Source organism: Hippoglossus stenolepis, chromosome 7 (assembly GCF_022539355.2).
Source record: "Hippoglossus stenolepis isolate QCI-W04-F060 chromosome 7, HSTE1.2, whole genome shotgun sequence".
NCBI lineage: Eukaryota > Metazoa > Chordata > Actinopteri > Pleuronectiformes > Pleuronectidae > Hippoglossus > Hippoglossus stenolepis.
The window spans coordinates 18064343-18079520 of NC_061489.1; the positions used below are offsets into that span (position 1 = coordinate 18064343).

At 40.2% G+C, this 15178-nt stretch overlaps 2 protein-coding genes across 8 annotated transcripts in view; both read right to left on the reverse strand.

The window, feature by feature from the left end:
* The window catches only part of dlg3 (discs, large homolog 3 (Drosophila)), a 77000-nt gene extending 75551 nt beyond the window's left edge, over positions 1-1449 (reverse strand). The window contains exon 1 of one of the 5 annotated variants that reach the window (XM_035160584.2): positions 1202-1449. In XM_035160584.2, coding sequence (XP_035016475.1) covers positions 1202-1241 — 40 coding nt within the window. In that variant the 5' untranslated portion in view covers positions 1242-1449. The remainder of the gene's footprint in view (positions 1-1201) is intronic. The other 4 variants (XM_035160579.2, XM_035160582.2, XM_035160580.2 and 1 more) reach the window with 4 other exon arrangements.
* A 984-nt stretch (positions 1450-2433) lies between these two features.
* gdpd2 (glycerophosphodiester phosphodiesterase domain containing 2) lies at positions 2434-14028 on the reverse strand. 3 transcript variants are annotated; one of them, XM_035162107.2, is made up of 16 exons: positions 13885-14028; positions 11256-11499; positions 10029-10132; positions 9738-9831; positions 9486-9545; positions 9293-9391; positions 9106-9196; positions 8042-8181; positions 7570-7652; positions 6439-6598; positions 6136-6342; positions 5557-5699; positions 4759-4906; positions 4581-4663; positions 4464-4492; positions 2434-3420 (listed from the first exon to the last, which is right to left on the reverse strand). In XM_035162107.2, exons 2-16 carry the CDS (start codon positions 11340-11342, stop codon positions 3326-3328), a joined length of 1623 nt encoding a protein of 540 aa, XP_035017998.2. In that variant the 5' UTR covers positions 11343-11499; positions 13885-14028; the 3' UTR covers positions 2434-3325. The 3 variants fall into 3 exon arrangements, with proteins under 3 accessions (XP_035017998.2, XP_035017997.2, XP_035017999.2); XM_035162106.2 differs by having other exon boundaries at positions 8042-8184; XM_035162108.2 differs by lacking the exon at positions 4464-4492 and having other exon boundaries at positions 8042-8184.
* Between the last annotated feature and the right edge of the window lie 1150 nt (positions 14029-15178).

Sequence of the window (15178 nt, forward strand, 5' to 3'; positions counted from 1 at the left end):
GCTCTCTGATCATCGGTGTCTAAGTAAACATATAAGTACTCAAAATATAAGTAGCACAACATATAAGTACACAGTAAATTAAGTACTCAAGTGACATATATGTACACAGCATAACAGACAAGAAGGCACAGGGTATAAAGGATATGAACTTCAGTGTATGATTGCATTGCAAACAGGAACGGTGCAAAATACTGTAGATTGAGCAGTGGAAGAAGTTTATGGCTATTGTGCAGCTAATGTACAGTAGTGATACAATAAAAAATACTTATTTTACTCTACTAGCAATGTAAATATAAAGTAAACAGGGGGAAAATGACAATTAAGTTGGTTCCAAGAGCATTTTAAATATCTAAAAATTGTAAAACCTAAAAATATATTTAGTGAACTACAATAAAATACTAATATAGAGAAGAAAGAATCACCAGCTAGAAGCAGAAAATATCAGCTTTTTTCCCCTTCATAAATTAAATTAGTAAATCAGTCACACAATGGAGGCCAAGTATTTTTCTGTCAAGTGACTAATCAAGTCATTATATATCTGTAAAATCTAAAGAAAATAGTTTCAGATAATCTAATGCAGACCCATAATAACTAAACAGGCAAGAAAGCAAGGACATTTTACAAACATACACATACTATTTACTATATTTTACATTTCTATTTATTGTAATTATCTCGGTCTGTGTATATTTCTATTCAGGGCTGGAGGGACAAAACCCAACTTCCCCCCAGGGATCAAAAGTATTAATAAGTATTTCAGATTCTGAAGACATGGACATCCTGTTTGGTACAAATACAACATATATAATAATAATACTAACAGTGTGTATTTGTGTTATATCTACATAAAGCTCTGTTGTCTGTTGTATTGTGCTGCACAGCACATAAAAGGTATTTTTCTCTTGGAACACAGCTGCTGGTTGAACCTGGTGGGTGGCGAGGAACACAGCACAGAGATGATGCACATCACTGAGGTAAAACTGCTACTTCACACTTTTTCTGCCTGATCCTCAACATTTACATGAAAAAACTCCAAAACAGTCCCGGAAGTTACACAAATACAAAGTTTTAAAAAGAGAAGACTGCTTCTCAGGGGGTTGTACCTGAGGTTGGTGGGTCAGTCTAGTGGATTGTTGAGCTGTCATGAACCTAAAAAGTTCACTCTCAAACTTTAAGGGTAGTCACATGTAACGGTACTCACCATATTTATGCACCATGCTGTGGCCAACTCGAAAAGTCATGGGAACTACCGAGCTTGTTTTTCCTTCTTTAGAATAAAAGTAAAAAGCAGCAATAATCCGCAAGAGCTGTAGCTCCAGCTTCTTCACAAACAAGTGAGATGATTTAAAATCCAGTCGCTGGACACTCCCCGCCTGTCTGTCTGTCTGTCTGTCTGCGAGTGTGTGTGTGTGTGGCTGTCTGTCTGTCACACACTCCTGGGCCTGAAGTTGTGACAGGAGCAGATTGTTTACTTCATGACAACTTTCCAGAAGTTTTTGGGCAAAACTGGTCCTGGAGCGTGACATATTCCTCCTCCTCCTTCTCCTCCTCCTCTTCCTCCTCCTTCTCCTCCCCTCACACACACACACACACACATGCCTCGCCTTCATGGGAATCGACCCCTTTGACGCAGATCTCATCAGGCCACCAACACTAACACATGTACACCACCTGCAGCTAAATGATATCATGTGAAGTGACCAGTCGGTTGTTAAACGTGAGAATCCTCCATGTTTAAATATTTTTCTCTCATCGTCTTAATTTTTCTGGTTTTCTTTGCATTGTGCGCCATCTACTGGTGCGTAAAGGTGGTGCGAGGAGATCGTGGATTAAAAAAAAGGTGAGTGTGCAGCTCCAGAGGGTTTTAAAGGTTTAAACGTGGTGGTGGTGGTGGTGGTGTGTGTGTGTGTGTGTGTGTGTGTGTGTGTGTGTGGGGGTTGGGTGGAGTCTGATGCAGTGCCTCATCTGAGTCACTGTCAAATGAGGCTGAATCAGCATGTTTGTAAATTGTGAAACATGTTTGAGGGTGTGGAGTTGGAAAGAAGAAGTGATCTTACCACCTGTGCTCGAGGCAACAACACGCCTGAGTCTCCAACCCACCTGTTTAGTTGCATTGTGGGTAATGTTTCCTGATCAGTAAATTTACAGAATATTAACTGGCCATAACTTTGATAAATTATATAAATAAAATAGAAGTTGTTTTTTTTTAGAGAAGAAGAGGAGCTGCTAAAACGTTTTCCAGCAACTCAAAAGCGAATATTTCCTATTCGCAAGTTTTCAACTATCGTAAAAATGTCAGATCTTTGTATTTTTGACAGCATTGTAAACAACTCAAAGAATGAGAATACATTAACCTGGATTTCAAGGAACAATGGCAGAATTTGTTTTGCCACAATACTAATGGATTACTAAAGAAAATAACTCTCAGAGCAATTGATTAAAAAAAATTATATTTCTTTGATGGCACAACATCTTTACAAACATTACATAACTTTCCAAACAAAAAACTGAAGCACTTTAATAAAACATAGGAGACATTTCTCTGACACATACGCAGCATTTGAATAATGTACCTGACTGTAGAAGAGTAAAATGTAACAATTTGAGACTCTGTTGGGTGTTTTAAGTTAACAGTGTGTGTATTTTTATACTCATTAAAGGATTTAAAATTTCCTATGCAAAAGTAATTTGCATCCATAGAATCCTGATGAACCAATGTGCATGTAAATTCACTTTCCACCACTGAATCGAGATTAAATTATGCATCAATCTCTAAATAAACACAATTTGTCATTTAAAAACATCATCATCAGATTATTCTTGGTGGTTTAATACCTGTCTGGCATTTTACATTATCATATGTCAAACAAATAAACAAACAATCAGTAGTTCACACAGCCAAAGGTCAAATACACAAGACTCTAGTTATGGCACATTTCCTGCAGTGCTGACAGCATAGAAAATATTGAAACAAGTCAAAAGAACAATAGAAAAACACAAGAACATAAGGTGTCAAGAAAAATACAAATCAGTGCAGATGGACTCTGCACATCAGTGATACACACAGAGAGGAAAAACATTTCAGTTGCAACAGAAGAATATTCAGCCTGTGAACCATAAACCCAGTTAAGCAGCCAGACTCATACAGACAACAAAAAAACCCAAATTGCCATCTAGTGGTGTAGTGCTGACATTTAAATCACAGCTTAGAATGTCTGTAAAAAACAACTGTCATGGCTTCAGAAAACAGTGTCTGATGATTCACAGTAACTTGTTTTGTCCCTGATTCAGAGTCAAACAGCTCCAGCGGTTCCAGGGGCTGGGGTCAGTTCGTCCCTTCGTCCGTCTTCACGGTTGGTATGAAGGGATAACGTTCTTTATCGCTCCAGGCAGGAGTATTGTTTCTTTGCGTCTCTTTTCCTGTTTGGAGTCACATAGAAAACCAATGAAGGGACACACCTCAGGAAAAAAGCTACTCCCACTTTATTACAAGGCAACTTAAAAAAAATAAAAGCTTTATGGGCAGTTATAATCAATGAAGTGTAATCAAGTGTTTTGTTGATAGTTAGTAGATGATCTTTTCAACGATTTATTATTGATTAGAAGAATGTTGGGGTTGTCAGGTTGTGAAAAAAATCTTTCGCTGGTACTTTTAGAATCCAATTGAAGCTACGGTTTATATTGTTAACTATTAAATGCTCAAATGTGTGTTTTAACAACCTGGCAAACCCAAATGTGTTTTTATTGATGATGTAATTGATCAATTTAGTAATGATTGATTAAGCCGTGAGTTACAATCAGGAACCTCTCGTAGATGGTGACTTGTTGGGAAGTGGGGATATTAAACAAAACTCAATGTTCATTTGCTGGAATTTATTATATTTTATATTAATTTAATTATTTTTGAATAAAGGGTAGAGCCAAAGGTTTATTTTCATTGTCTGGTTTAGTTTTGTCATTGTTGTTAAATTACAACTAAACCACAGACAATTACCTCAATTAATCACCATCTAAAAAATATTAGTGACATTCAGATTCATGGAGAGCAATGGTCTTTGAATAGAACAGATAGGAACTTTAGATCTTGATTTTTATCTGAAACAGTTTAACCAACATCACAGTGTAAAGTCCATTCTGGAGTCATTGTTGTCAATACGTCAATTAGTCTGTTAATATGTTAGTGGATCAACAGAAAGTTAGTCTGCAGTTATTTTCATAATCATTAAATCACTTCAGTCATTTCCCAAGAAAAAGGGAAAAACATTCCTTTGTTCCAGATTTGAATTTTTGTCTTTTATTTTAAAAGATAGTGAACTGAAAATAATTTGGACAATCCGAAAATATCGATAAACATTATTTTAGACTTAATGATTAACTGATTAATCATGAAAATAATCTGCAGATTCATGAAAACAGTCAGTTGCATATATTGTTGCAACATATTAAAATCTAAACTACTGTACCTCTCCTGGGACACAACACGTGTGTTTTCCTGACAGAAACAGTGGAGTGGGTGAGTGAGTCTGTTCACTTGGAACATTTTACACAAATGTGTCACAGCAAACATCTGCTCGTCTTACCTCTGACAGATGAAGAGCCCCGTCATTATCAGAAAGGATAAAACATCCACTACGATCCATGCGATTGTGTATGTGAGATGTGCCTGAGACACAGAAACAAGACCTGTAAGCTCCAAAGGAAATGCTTGATTGGTATTTATTGCTTATTTATTGATAGTGAAATGAACGTATTGCTCACCATGACCCAGTCAGGTCCTGTCATTTCTTTTAGGAGGTGGCAGGAGTTGGTGGTGACGGAGCTTGCCCCTGCACACCACAGCAGAGAAAACAGCCATCGCTCATTCACCACCCACAGGTTCACGGTAACGTTGTCCTCCCGCAGTTCTCTGCCAGATACAGACACAGAGTTTGAACAAGAAAACAGACCTTTATATAGATTATACTTTCGGTGAAAGAAGAGAGAAATGGTATATACAAATTGGCTATAGATAATAATTATCATGTGTGTACACAAGTATATATCTGCATATTTATGTATTTGCATATGTGCATGTAATGTATGTTTTTGTTATGTCTTCTCTTATTAATCTGTATTAAATCATTTTTGCATTTGTTCAAATACTAAATTTAATCAAATGCAAATCATTCAACAACTATAGTTTTTCTTACTGCAAAGATGGATAGACGATGATAAAAAACTTTGTGAAAACATGTTACAACAATATCTTTCATTCCATTCTACGCCTCCTCTGCTCATCAGTTTAACATCACTCCACGGTGGAAATATTCCTTAAATCACATTCCATTTCCCTGGAGGCTGTAAGCGGTGCATCTTTATTTAGTGAAAGCACAGTGTCTCAGCATGCTTCACACACACAAACACACACACACACACACACACACACACACACACACACACACACACACACACACACACACACACACACACACACACACACACACACACACACACACACACACACACACATACACACACACACAATTATTACAGTTATATTGTTTGTTTTTTTTTTACCTGATTCTTTCTGTACTCAAACCGCTGTATTTCACATTCAGGTGGTTTCCTCCTTTGTCGAACATGTCAGTTTCATTGTTATAGACCTGGATGAAACCTGGAGCAGTCGAGTTCACAGCCTTTCTTTCAGGAAGCCAGAGGATCTATAAAAAACTAGAATTACCGCTCTGTGGTTGTATTGCTCCACCAACCAGTGACGTTTCAGACTACAAACATTTATTTCCACACTCATTTGACCCATAAATCCAATCAGTTCATCTTTAAGTCAAAGTGACCACTTCCCACATTTAAAGTCTAAAGCCAGACTTTAAATGTCACGTTAAAGAGACAAAAACATGTTTTGTGAGGCCAAGTGCTATTGACCTTTGACCTTTTACCACTCCAATATAATCAGTTAATCCCCGAATCAAAGTAAATGTTTGTGCCCAACGTGAAAAGGTAATAATTTGTAACAAGTTAGCTCTGGAGATATTGCGTTCACAAGAGTCGGACGGACGGACAGACAAGCCGAAAACATGGCTGTCAGCGGCACGGAGGCATATAAAGGAAAATACGACACTGACAAAACACAACACATACCAGGCGTGGGTCGATGCCAGAACCCAGGATGGTGCTGACTGTGTGGTTGATGTCATTTTTCGGGCTGGAACTGTAAAGGTCGAATATCACTGAGATGTTGTGCTGCTGGGCGAGGACGAGCAGCTGAAGTAAAGAGGGTATGGTCTGATTCCCAGCAGTTTTCCTCTCGTCCTCTGAGAGCTGGGACACCGAATGGAAAGGATCCGTCTGGAGAGTCAAGTGATACGCACTGTAACTACAGCATGCTGAATGATGATAATGTGCAAGTGTGCGGACGAGCAGGTACCAAAGCAGAGCCCTCACCTTTAGGAACCATTCGCCTGCGTTCAGAGTCTGCAGCTCCTCCATCGTTAGGTTGTGACTGGAGCTTGAGAGTTTGTCGGGTAACTTCTCCTTCACGTTCGTCGTTCTCAACAGAAACTCTGAGTTGTTGTCGTGCATCAAGAAGGGAATTTTGTCTTTACTAGAATATAGAAACAGTGAAGTTGTATTAAATACTTTATGACCCTATTGACCTACTTCAGGTGGTAGCCGGTATAGTCTGCCACCGTGAGCACTGTGTAGAAATCACAAGTTCTTAAAGGAGACATATTATGCTCATATTCAGCTTCATAATGTTTTTTTATTACTGTCCATTGCTGCAGCTCCTCTTCTCAGCCTCTGTCTGAAATGTTTGGTTTTAGCTCCCGTCTCTTTAAGGCCTCCCTCCAAGTTAAAATCCAGTCTGCTCTGATTGGCCAACTGGCCCCCTTTGTTGTGATTGGTCAACTGGCTACATCCATATTACTAAACTAAAACACTCTCTGTCCATCCAAGCGTTAGCTCTGTATCAGTTTAAAGCCCTGTTCATATTAATACAACTGAAAAGGTCACATGACCACAGCTGTATCATAAAAAAATTCTGAATTTAACAGCTGTTAGCAAAGACAACAGGGTCAGCGGCGCTTGTAATTGAGTATCCACGTTGCGTTCTACACTGGTAGCCGAGGCTAATGCTGGTTGTTTCCTTTCAGAAGAGGGTCATGTGATAGATGCCCGACGAATCAGCGAAGGCGACGTTGTGTCCGAAAAGACCCAATCAGCAAGCGGTTGTGAGTTTCTACGTCATAGTTTCCAAACATCCCCGTCCAGACTAAAACGTTGCCGCAGAGTTTTCAAACTAAAACGGGCTCACGAATTCCGGAGTAGTGTGGATGCCAGGTGTATCTGTAGCACAGTTGATGTGTTGTCAAACGAAAACGTAGTAATGTAGGTTTAGCGTCAGGGGCAGTGTTCTCTGTGAGGGAGAGGAGCTCCCTTTGCTGCAGACTTTGGTTTTTCTTACTTATTCACATTAAAGGAAAGAAATTCAGAAAAAGCACAATATGTCTCCTTTAAAAAAAACAACTAAAACCAATCAAAAGCCTTTCAAATATGAGCCCATTTCCAGCGTACCTGATCTGCACGTCGGTCTCAAAGGCCGTCACGCCGCATTTGATGCTGCTTTCGAACGACATCATGGTGTTCTCCGGAGCCAGCTGAGCACAGCGAGGACAGATGGGTGAGAAACGCTCATGTGCTTAAACTCTCGAACTGCCCTGAAGCATGTGTTAAATTGGGCTTAATGGTGACCCAGGAGCAAAGCACACTAACAAGGACAGAGCAGCACATGGGGCCCTCACACGAGAGGGCATTTGTTCACACCTGAGCCAGAAGTCCAGTGTTTTCTGTCGTGTCAAAGTCATTGAACACATTACATCAGTGAACAGACGCGATATACTGTAAATGATGCAAGACAGTGTCGAACTACAACCCTTTGACAAAATAAACTGCACGATCACCAGTGCCTCAACCATGACAGCTCAACATTTGCAGAGATGCACTGTGTGTATCTTCAGGGCGTTGTCAAGGGAAACAGGATGCTCACCATCGGGGCTCCTCTGTGGCCAATGAGCTTAGGTTTTTCAGGCAGTACACTCAGCAGACAGGGAGACTGGATGAACAGGGGACACAGGAAGATGGCAGCTGACACCACGACAAAGGCCGATGCGATGACGGCTCTAGACCCTGCTGAGAAGAGAAGACAAATAATAAGAGGATCCACTGTAGCTGTTTATTCTGCTGTGAGTTTGAACAGTGTCCTGTATAGTAATCCCCTGAGGAAACACCAGCATTTAAGCCGTGGTCGTCTCTTAAATATCCCACCTTCCACACACTCGTTTCTTTTTGTGCACCTTTTCCCTCTGTAGTCAGTCACATATTAAAATGTGCATATTTTTGTACATTAATTTATTCAAAATGCAAATTACAGTACCTGTTAAGGTTTCTTTCTTTCAACTACTCTGTGATTTATTAGCTGACTTTCACAAAAAACTAAAGTGTGATGAAGATGATTGAGGGTGTTACTCATTCAGAGAACAAAAACGCCGCTTCTCCATAAATTAAGGCGTTTGACTAAAGCTTCTCTGATACCACAACTCTGCTGGTTTTCTCTTCGAGTTCTTACTTGCATTTATTCCACTAGTCCAATAGACGTAAATCAGTCCCTTATTTAATTGTGAGGAAAAATTCTTTAGGCCATGGCTACGTTAGTGATCAACATATCATTGCAATACATTTTGCATTATACAAGGCAAAGAATTATAGAATGTCTGGCTTAGGTTGGCTCCAGCCCCCACATGACCCTCAGGAGGATAAGCCATGTAGATAATCGTTGGATGAATTGATGAATCCTTTATTTTCTATTTATTGTATCTTTATTCACTCATCCGTCCACTTAGTGTTATTGTGATTTCCAGTCTGGGATCAAGACAGATCATGTTAATCCGGTCGCAGCTGTTTCCCGCAGTCAAAGCCAAATGAACCTCATTTTCACAGTTGACCAATTCAAGGTTTTTGCAAAGCAGCGATATTGATGTCTGGAAAACTGCTGATTTCTAATTGCGTGCGAGTCATGTCATTGTCTGCTCTTACATGATGTCTGCCACATACCAGTTTTGGCCTTGTTGAAGCCCCGGAAGACAAAAGGACTCAGCAGCGTCAACGCTCCAACAGCACCAAACTGCAAGAAAGGACCTGTGGCCTGTCAAAACACACAGAGGACACAGACAGGTAAAAATACACTCATTACCGTTAACACACACGGTCCTCAGTGCTCGACAAGAGATCCTGACTGTACCTGGAGTGAAAGAGGAACAGTTGGCCATTCTCGTTCCCACTGGAGGCTAATTCCTACGACCCCGAAAGCGATGAATATCACACCAAAGAATACGAAGATCTGTGCAGAGAAGAAGCAAAAAGGAGATAATGATCAGTAAAAGTAAAGCATATGTACTACAGGAAAAGAGATAGAAGGGTACATGTTTAAATACCTTGTGCAGCCAGTGTAAGTCGAGTTGTTCTCTTAAGGCGACTTGGAACAGTGCAAAGAGCTGAAATGAATAGTGTCAATTAGGGAACACGAAGCTGCAACAACGCCTGTTTGTAATGTGGCTTAAATATTATGTCATCATGGTATGAAGCTAAGCTAAACAATGCTTAACAATCGTATGTTTTTTTTTTTCCATCAAACTACTATTGTTAACATAAAAACTCATCACCACAGAATCCTCCTACATTCTCACCAGCAGCAGAACGCAGTAGCTGGTTATCACTGCAGAAACGATGATCAGCACCATGAACCAGTTCACCCACCGTTTCAGTTTTGTGAAGCCCTGCCTGATAATGGAACAATAGAGGGCGACACAAGGTTAGCACAATAGAGGTCACCAATAAAGAAAAGAAAAGAGAGGGAAGGGGAAAGAAAAGAGAGGATTCTGGGCTTTTGTGTCGGATTCAATGTGGATTGTGTGTGTGCATGTGTGTGTGTATGTGTATGTGTGTGTGTGTGTGTGTGCATGTTTGCGCTCACTCACCAGTTAACATCCTCTCGGTCATTAAAAGTAACCAGACAAATGTACATCCAGCAGAGAGAGAGCAGGGAGGCCAACGTGACGACCGAGACCCAGCAGCATGCATGCTAAAATAAAACAGGTGGAGTGATAGTCCACAATAATGAATTTATTATTGAGAAAAATGTTGCAGACTGTGTGTGTAGGTGTGTGCGTGTGTGTGTGTGTGTGTGTGTGTGTGTGGGGGGTTATCAGAGAAGACAATGGAACAATTCCAACATTTCATCTGTGGTTTTCCACTCTGCTCTGTACCCTGATGGCCAAACACATACAGGTCCTTCGTGCTCTTTCACCATCACCAGCACACCTCCAGTTTCCAGCACATTTTTTGTGCAGAAATGACAGACTGCATCACAATCCTCCGCCCTTTTATAATCCTTTTCCAGATACGTCCACAACAAGCCTGTTAGGACCTGCAAGTTTACTTCATTTTCTTGGCACACAAATGCATATTCAGTGCTTCAATCATCCCTCTGTTTACTGTGTTTTTTTATTTCCTGAAAGCGTGTGAATAGCCTTCTCCAAACAAAGTATTCAACTTTCATTTTAAAGGCATTTGAAGTAAGGCGTTGGTAAGTCGGCAGAACGGTTCATTGGCGATATTTTCTATTTCTAAATTCCGTCCAGAGGAATGTTGATCCCTGATTACAGGGATTTGTGAAGGTTCAGGGCTCAGTGGAAGCACAGGGAACCTGAAAACTGAAACGGATGCAGATTGTTTAATAAACATCACACATTCAGTACAGCGCAAAGCAGTGCTCAAGAAAATTAGGACTCCAAAGGCTTGTCTTAACTCTCTAAACCTCATAACCTCTGCCAAGTTGTATTTCCACACCTGTACCTTTGTTTGGCTTTTGGTCGGTTTGTCTGTTTGTCGGCAGGATTGCGCAAAAACGGAGGAGTTGGCATGGACCTAGACAAAGAGGTGTACCCAGGATTTTCTTTCACTTTCTTTAACGTTGTGAGAGGTTTGGACATTTTAACCAGGAAATATAAAAAATTTATCTTGATTAAAAAAAAAGCTATTTGGTGCAGAACCAAATAAACATCCGGATCGAGCGGACTTAAATGTGCCTTTCATGAGGAGACTGTTGGACCTTGGTGGAGATATGCGATCCACTGTCATTCTTGTTTGAGAATATAGTCCTATTCATATACTTTATACATAATACCATGGCTAGAAATACTCACTTTTCTCTTGTTTTCACTCGGTTCCTTCCAGTGGCAGCTATACAAGCCCCTGCTGCAAACTCTGCAACAGTTATTCTCTTGAGACATCACCTCTCCTCCTCATTCACAGTGTAGAAACTGCAGATCCTCCTCTGTGCAGCGTGGACACCTGATACACGCAGCCTGAAGAAGGATGGAGGTGCGCCGCAGAGAACGCCTCCTCTGTATACCGAGCACTGGCCGGATTTCTTTCACCTCTCTTAACCTAAGGAGGGAGGAAAAAGACGACCGTGACTGAAAGCAAATGAGGGAGGAGGGTGGTAGAGGAGTTTCTTTGGGTATTGAGGCGAACCCTGCTCAATGGCCTCCTCAGTATAGAGCCTGTGTGCAAAGGGGGGCATAGCCACTGGAAGCACGTACAATGGCCAGCAGCATGGGGTATTGAGAGAAGTGCACAGAGCGGCCTGAGAATGAAGTCACACTGTTCAAGCCCCTGCAGCACAAACAGCCACAGTGACAGGCACATCCACGTACAGGGAGGAGAGGGGGGGAGGAATTAAACTGAGTGTAAGTAACAAACAGTTGATACATCAGCAGAGTGAGCAACAAGCTCTGGATGCGGATTTAGATTTAAATTTCCATCTCGAGGTGCAGCATCAGAAAAGGTCTTTAGCAGGATTTTAGTAAATATTTTGGGGCAGATTTTACAGGCAAACCTGCATCGGTCACCGGTTACATACAGAAATGATTGAGGTCTTCGTTATATCCCCGACACCCTGGTTCCATATTCTGGCCCCCAGGTCACTGAGGTCACCCAGGTCATCCCCACCACAACCCCTCTCAGTCCTTCTTTCTCGTCTTTAAACAAAACGAGGCCGAGCTCTCTCTCTCTGTTGCTTCCCCCGAGCTCGGGAACAATCTCCAGTTCCACACAAGGTTTTTCCCCACGATCAATAATATAAAATCTAATTTAATTTTACTTTACTAAATTTTAATATTGTCCTGAATTTAAATTTGCCTTATGATTCTGCTGTCTTTCATTATTTTATCTCATTCAATACCTCCATCAAGGAGGTTATGTTTTCACCCCATGTCCTTTTGTTTGTTGGTTGGTTTATATGTTTGTTGGCAAGATTATGCAAAACCAAAAGGTGGGATTTCCACAAAAGGATGCAGCATGGATCAGGGAAGAAACCATAAACTTTTGGTCGGATCCAGACCAGGAATTATTACTTTTTGGGAATAATTCATGGATCTTGATGAAATTAAATCAGGCATATTTAGGAAACTGATATCTATGAGTGTGTAAAATTTGGTGCAGCTTGAGTGAATTCAAGGAGACTGTTGAGGGAGGTATGTGCTCCACTCAGTGCCATTGAATTTCGAACACAGGTTTTGATTCTGTCAATGCACTTCTTGTCCTTTGTTTATCCATACTTTCCATTACGTCACAATTGATAGTAGATTTTATCTCCTGGGATTTTTCTACGTGCCATGTAATTAACCTGACTCAATTTGAGAGATGTGCCAGGTTTCGGTCCCCTCATACAGAAAGGTCATGGGAAATTATACGTTTGTCACCTGCACATTGAGCAATAGCAGGTTTCTGCTGGGAAAATGCTGTAAACAAGTAAGTGAATCTTGTTTGACTTGATTTGACTTGGGGTTTTGCCAGATTTCACCTAGCCTGAATGGTTTAGTTCCTTTTTGCAGGGGAGGAATCGGAGCGATAAGCCACTTGAGGATTAACGGTTGAGGTTAAGGTTAAAGTTTTGAATAGATGGTTGAGTTAAGCTATGACTATGTCTAATATTAGGTAACTTGTTTTTTAAAGAGCATTGGAAAATGATCATGTTTGAACAGATCAGTACGACACCTGGCTTTGTGCTGAATGACGAATGACGATCTTAATAACTGTCGAAAAATGACAAAAGAAGGTGAAGTAGGAAGAACTCCATTACAAGAACAATTGATACACTTCTTTATGGTTGGATGCCAACAACAGTGCTGTATAAATAACTCATCATCTAAATGATACACTTAATGAATCCATAAATATATAATTTCACTAGCTAACTGCAAATGAAGACACCTTGTTAATTTAGGTGTCACTTAATGATGGTTGGCACAGTGTGAACTCTAGTTGTGTATTACTCTTATTTAAACAGATGAGGGATAAATGATCCCATCACTTTAAAAAGGTTGATGTTCACGCAGAGATTAATAAACTGAAGGAGTAAAAAACAGAAAAGGTTTCAGTATTTTTTCTGCTTTTCACATCTAGAATTGGAAACTTCTTTTGAGGAGAAGACGTTAAAACACCACAGCAACACCAAGAGCACTTTAAAACCAAACAGAGCCTGTGCTCAGTCTATGCATGAGCATATATGTTTAATAAGATAATACATTATAATGAACAGATGATTGATTGAAAGCCATAGTGTGATTTCCATACGACACATTTAGATTTAACATGTCACCTTTAAGTCAAAAATGTTTAAGCAATAAATGTCCACAATTCGTTTTCTGTGGATTGTTCTGTCATAAAGTGCAAGTACAGGAAACAATTATTATCTGTTCTTTCTAAACTTCTATCAAACTAATAAACAGAAGTGACCAGAAACGAGCGGCTTGTTGAATTCTCACTCACACAGTTTGTTGGTAGGAGCCTCAGTTTGTCCTCCTGCACACACACTCCGTTAGTCAGTGTGTGCTGCTGCTGCTGCTCCTGCATCCTCTGCTCTCTGGCTCCGTGCACGGACTGTGAATGCCTCTATATGAATGGCTGCAGGGGGTGAGGGGGTGTAGCCCAATCCCATGCGGTGGATCCAGCGGGATCAGCTCAGGTAGACTGACATTTGTAGCCTGGTTTATAAACCTACTGGTGCTGCGGGTGGAGCATTGAACCTGCACAACGTTATATACACTGACACGGCATCTGCAGCAAACGCGTAAAGACTGAGACAAAGAGAGATAACATGTGTTCAACTAGTCCGGGTCACTTTTAAGTCAAATATCAGCAAGAGTCTTCTTGCATATGATTTAAAACTGTCTTTAAATGATCAAAGTGAGGACGTGAATAGATTTAAACGTGGTAAATACATATTTTTGTTTTAAAATGTGTCCAAATAAAGGCGTGAGATTTGTCTTCATGTGTTATAAGATGGTTTGTAAGACGAGGAAATACATTTCAAATCATTTCATCCCTTTCTTTTTTTTTTTACTTCCTCCTGACTATGTAAAATGTTAGTTTCATTTCAAGTTGTTTCACTGCAGCCGCCTGTTTGTCTAGTTTTGTTCTCTGATGGTATCAACAGTGATCATAGATAAGTGATCAGAATAAAGACTGTCATAAGTGGGGGGTTTTCCTTTCTCTCTTGTCGAGGGTTAAGAGCAGACAACATCACCCTTTGTAAAATCCTATGAGGCAAACTGTGATTTGTGAGTATAGGCTACACAAATAAATGTGACTGGTTGATAGTATCACAGTGATCATCACGTCTGACTCACTTTCATCAACCTACTGGGAAAATGAGCACTTGGACAAACATCGGTGTGATAAGAACTAACTACAATTACAGAAACAGAAAAAAATATTTGATGTGTACTTTGAGTATTTTTAGTTTGGTCCATGTCCCAATACCTAACGTGGAGGAGACAGGATTTATGACCTATACTGCAGCCAGCCACCAGGGGCAATAGAGACACTTTGGCTTCACTTTGGCTTCCAATCTTTATATACAGTCTATGATCTGCACCTTTAATAGAAATACATGCAAGGGACAACAGACAATAATAAATGCGGACACAATGTATGTAGCATTAAGGGATCAAGCTCATATCAAGTCCCTGCGATTAAAGTTTTTTTTGTAGAGGAATTCATGGATATATTTGGCTGCACAAATTAACTTAAACTTGAGATGACTCCAGTCGTCAGATGAAGT

What these genes read in the sequence shown, in the direction of transcription:
- gdpd2 (XM_035162106.2), bottom strand. Translation starts at nt 11,342, where the DNA reads ATGTCTCAAGAGAATAACTGTTGCAGAGTTTGCAGCAGGGGCTTGTAT. An exon ending in GCCACAGAGGAGCCCCGATG is followed by an intron (nt 7,653 to 8,041) that starts GTGAGCATCCTG and finishes CGCTGTGCTCAG; the next exon opens with CTGGCTCCGGAGAACACCAT. An exon ending in GGGCTCTTCATCTGTCAGAG is followed by an intron (nt 4,493 to 4,580) that starts GTAAGACGAGCA and finishes TGTTTCTGTCAG; the next exon opens with GAAAACACACGTGTTGTGTC.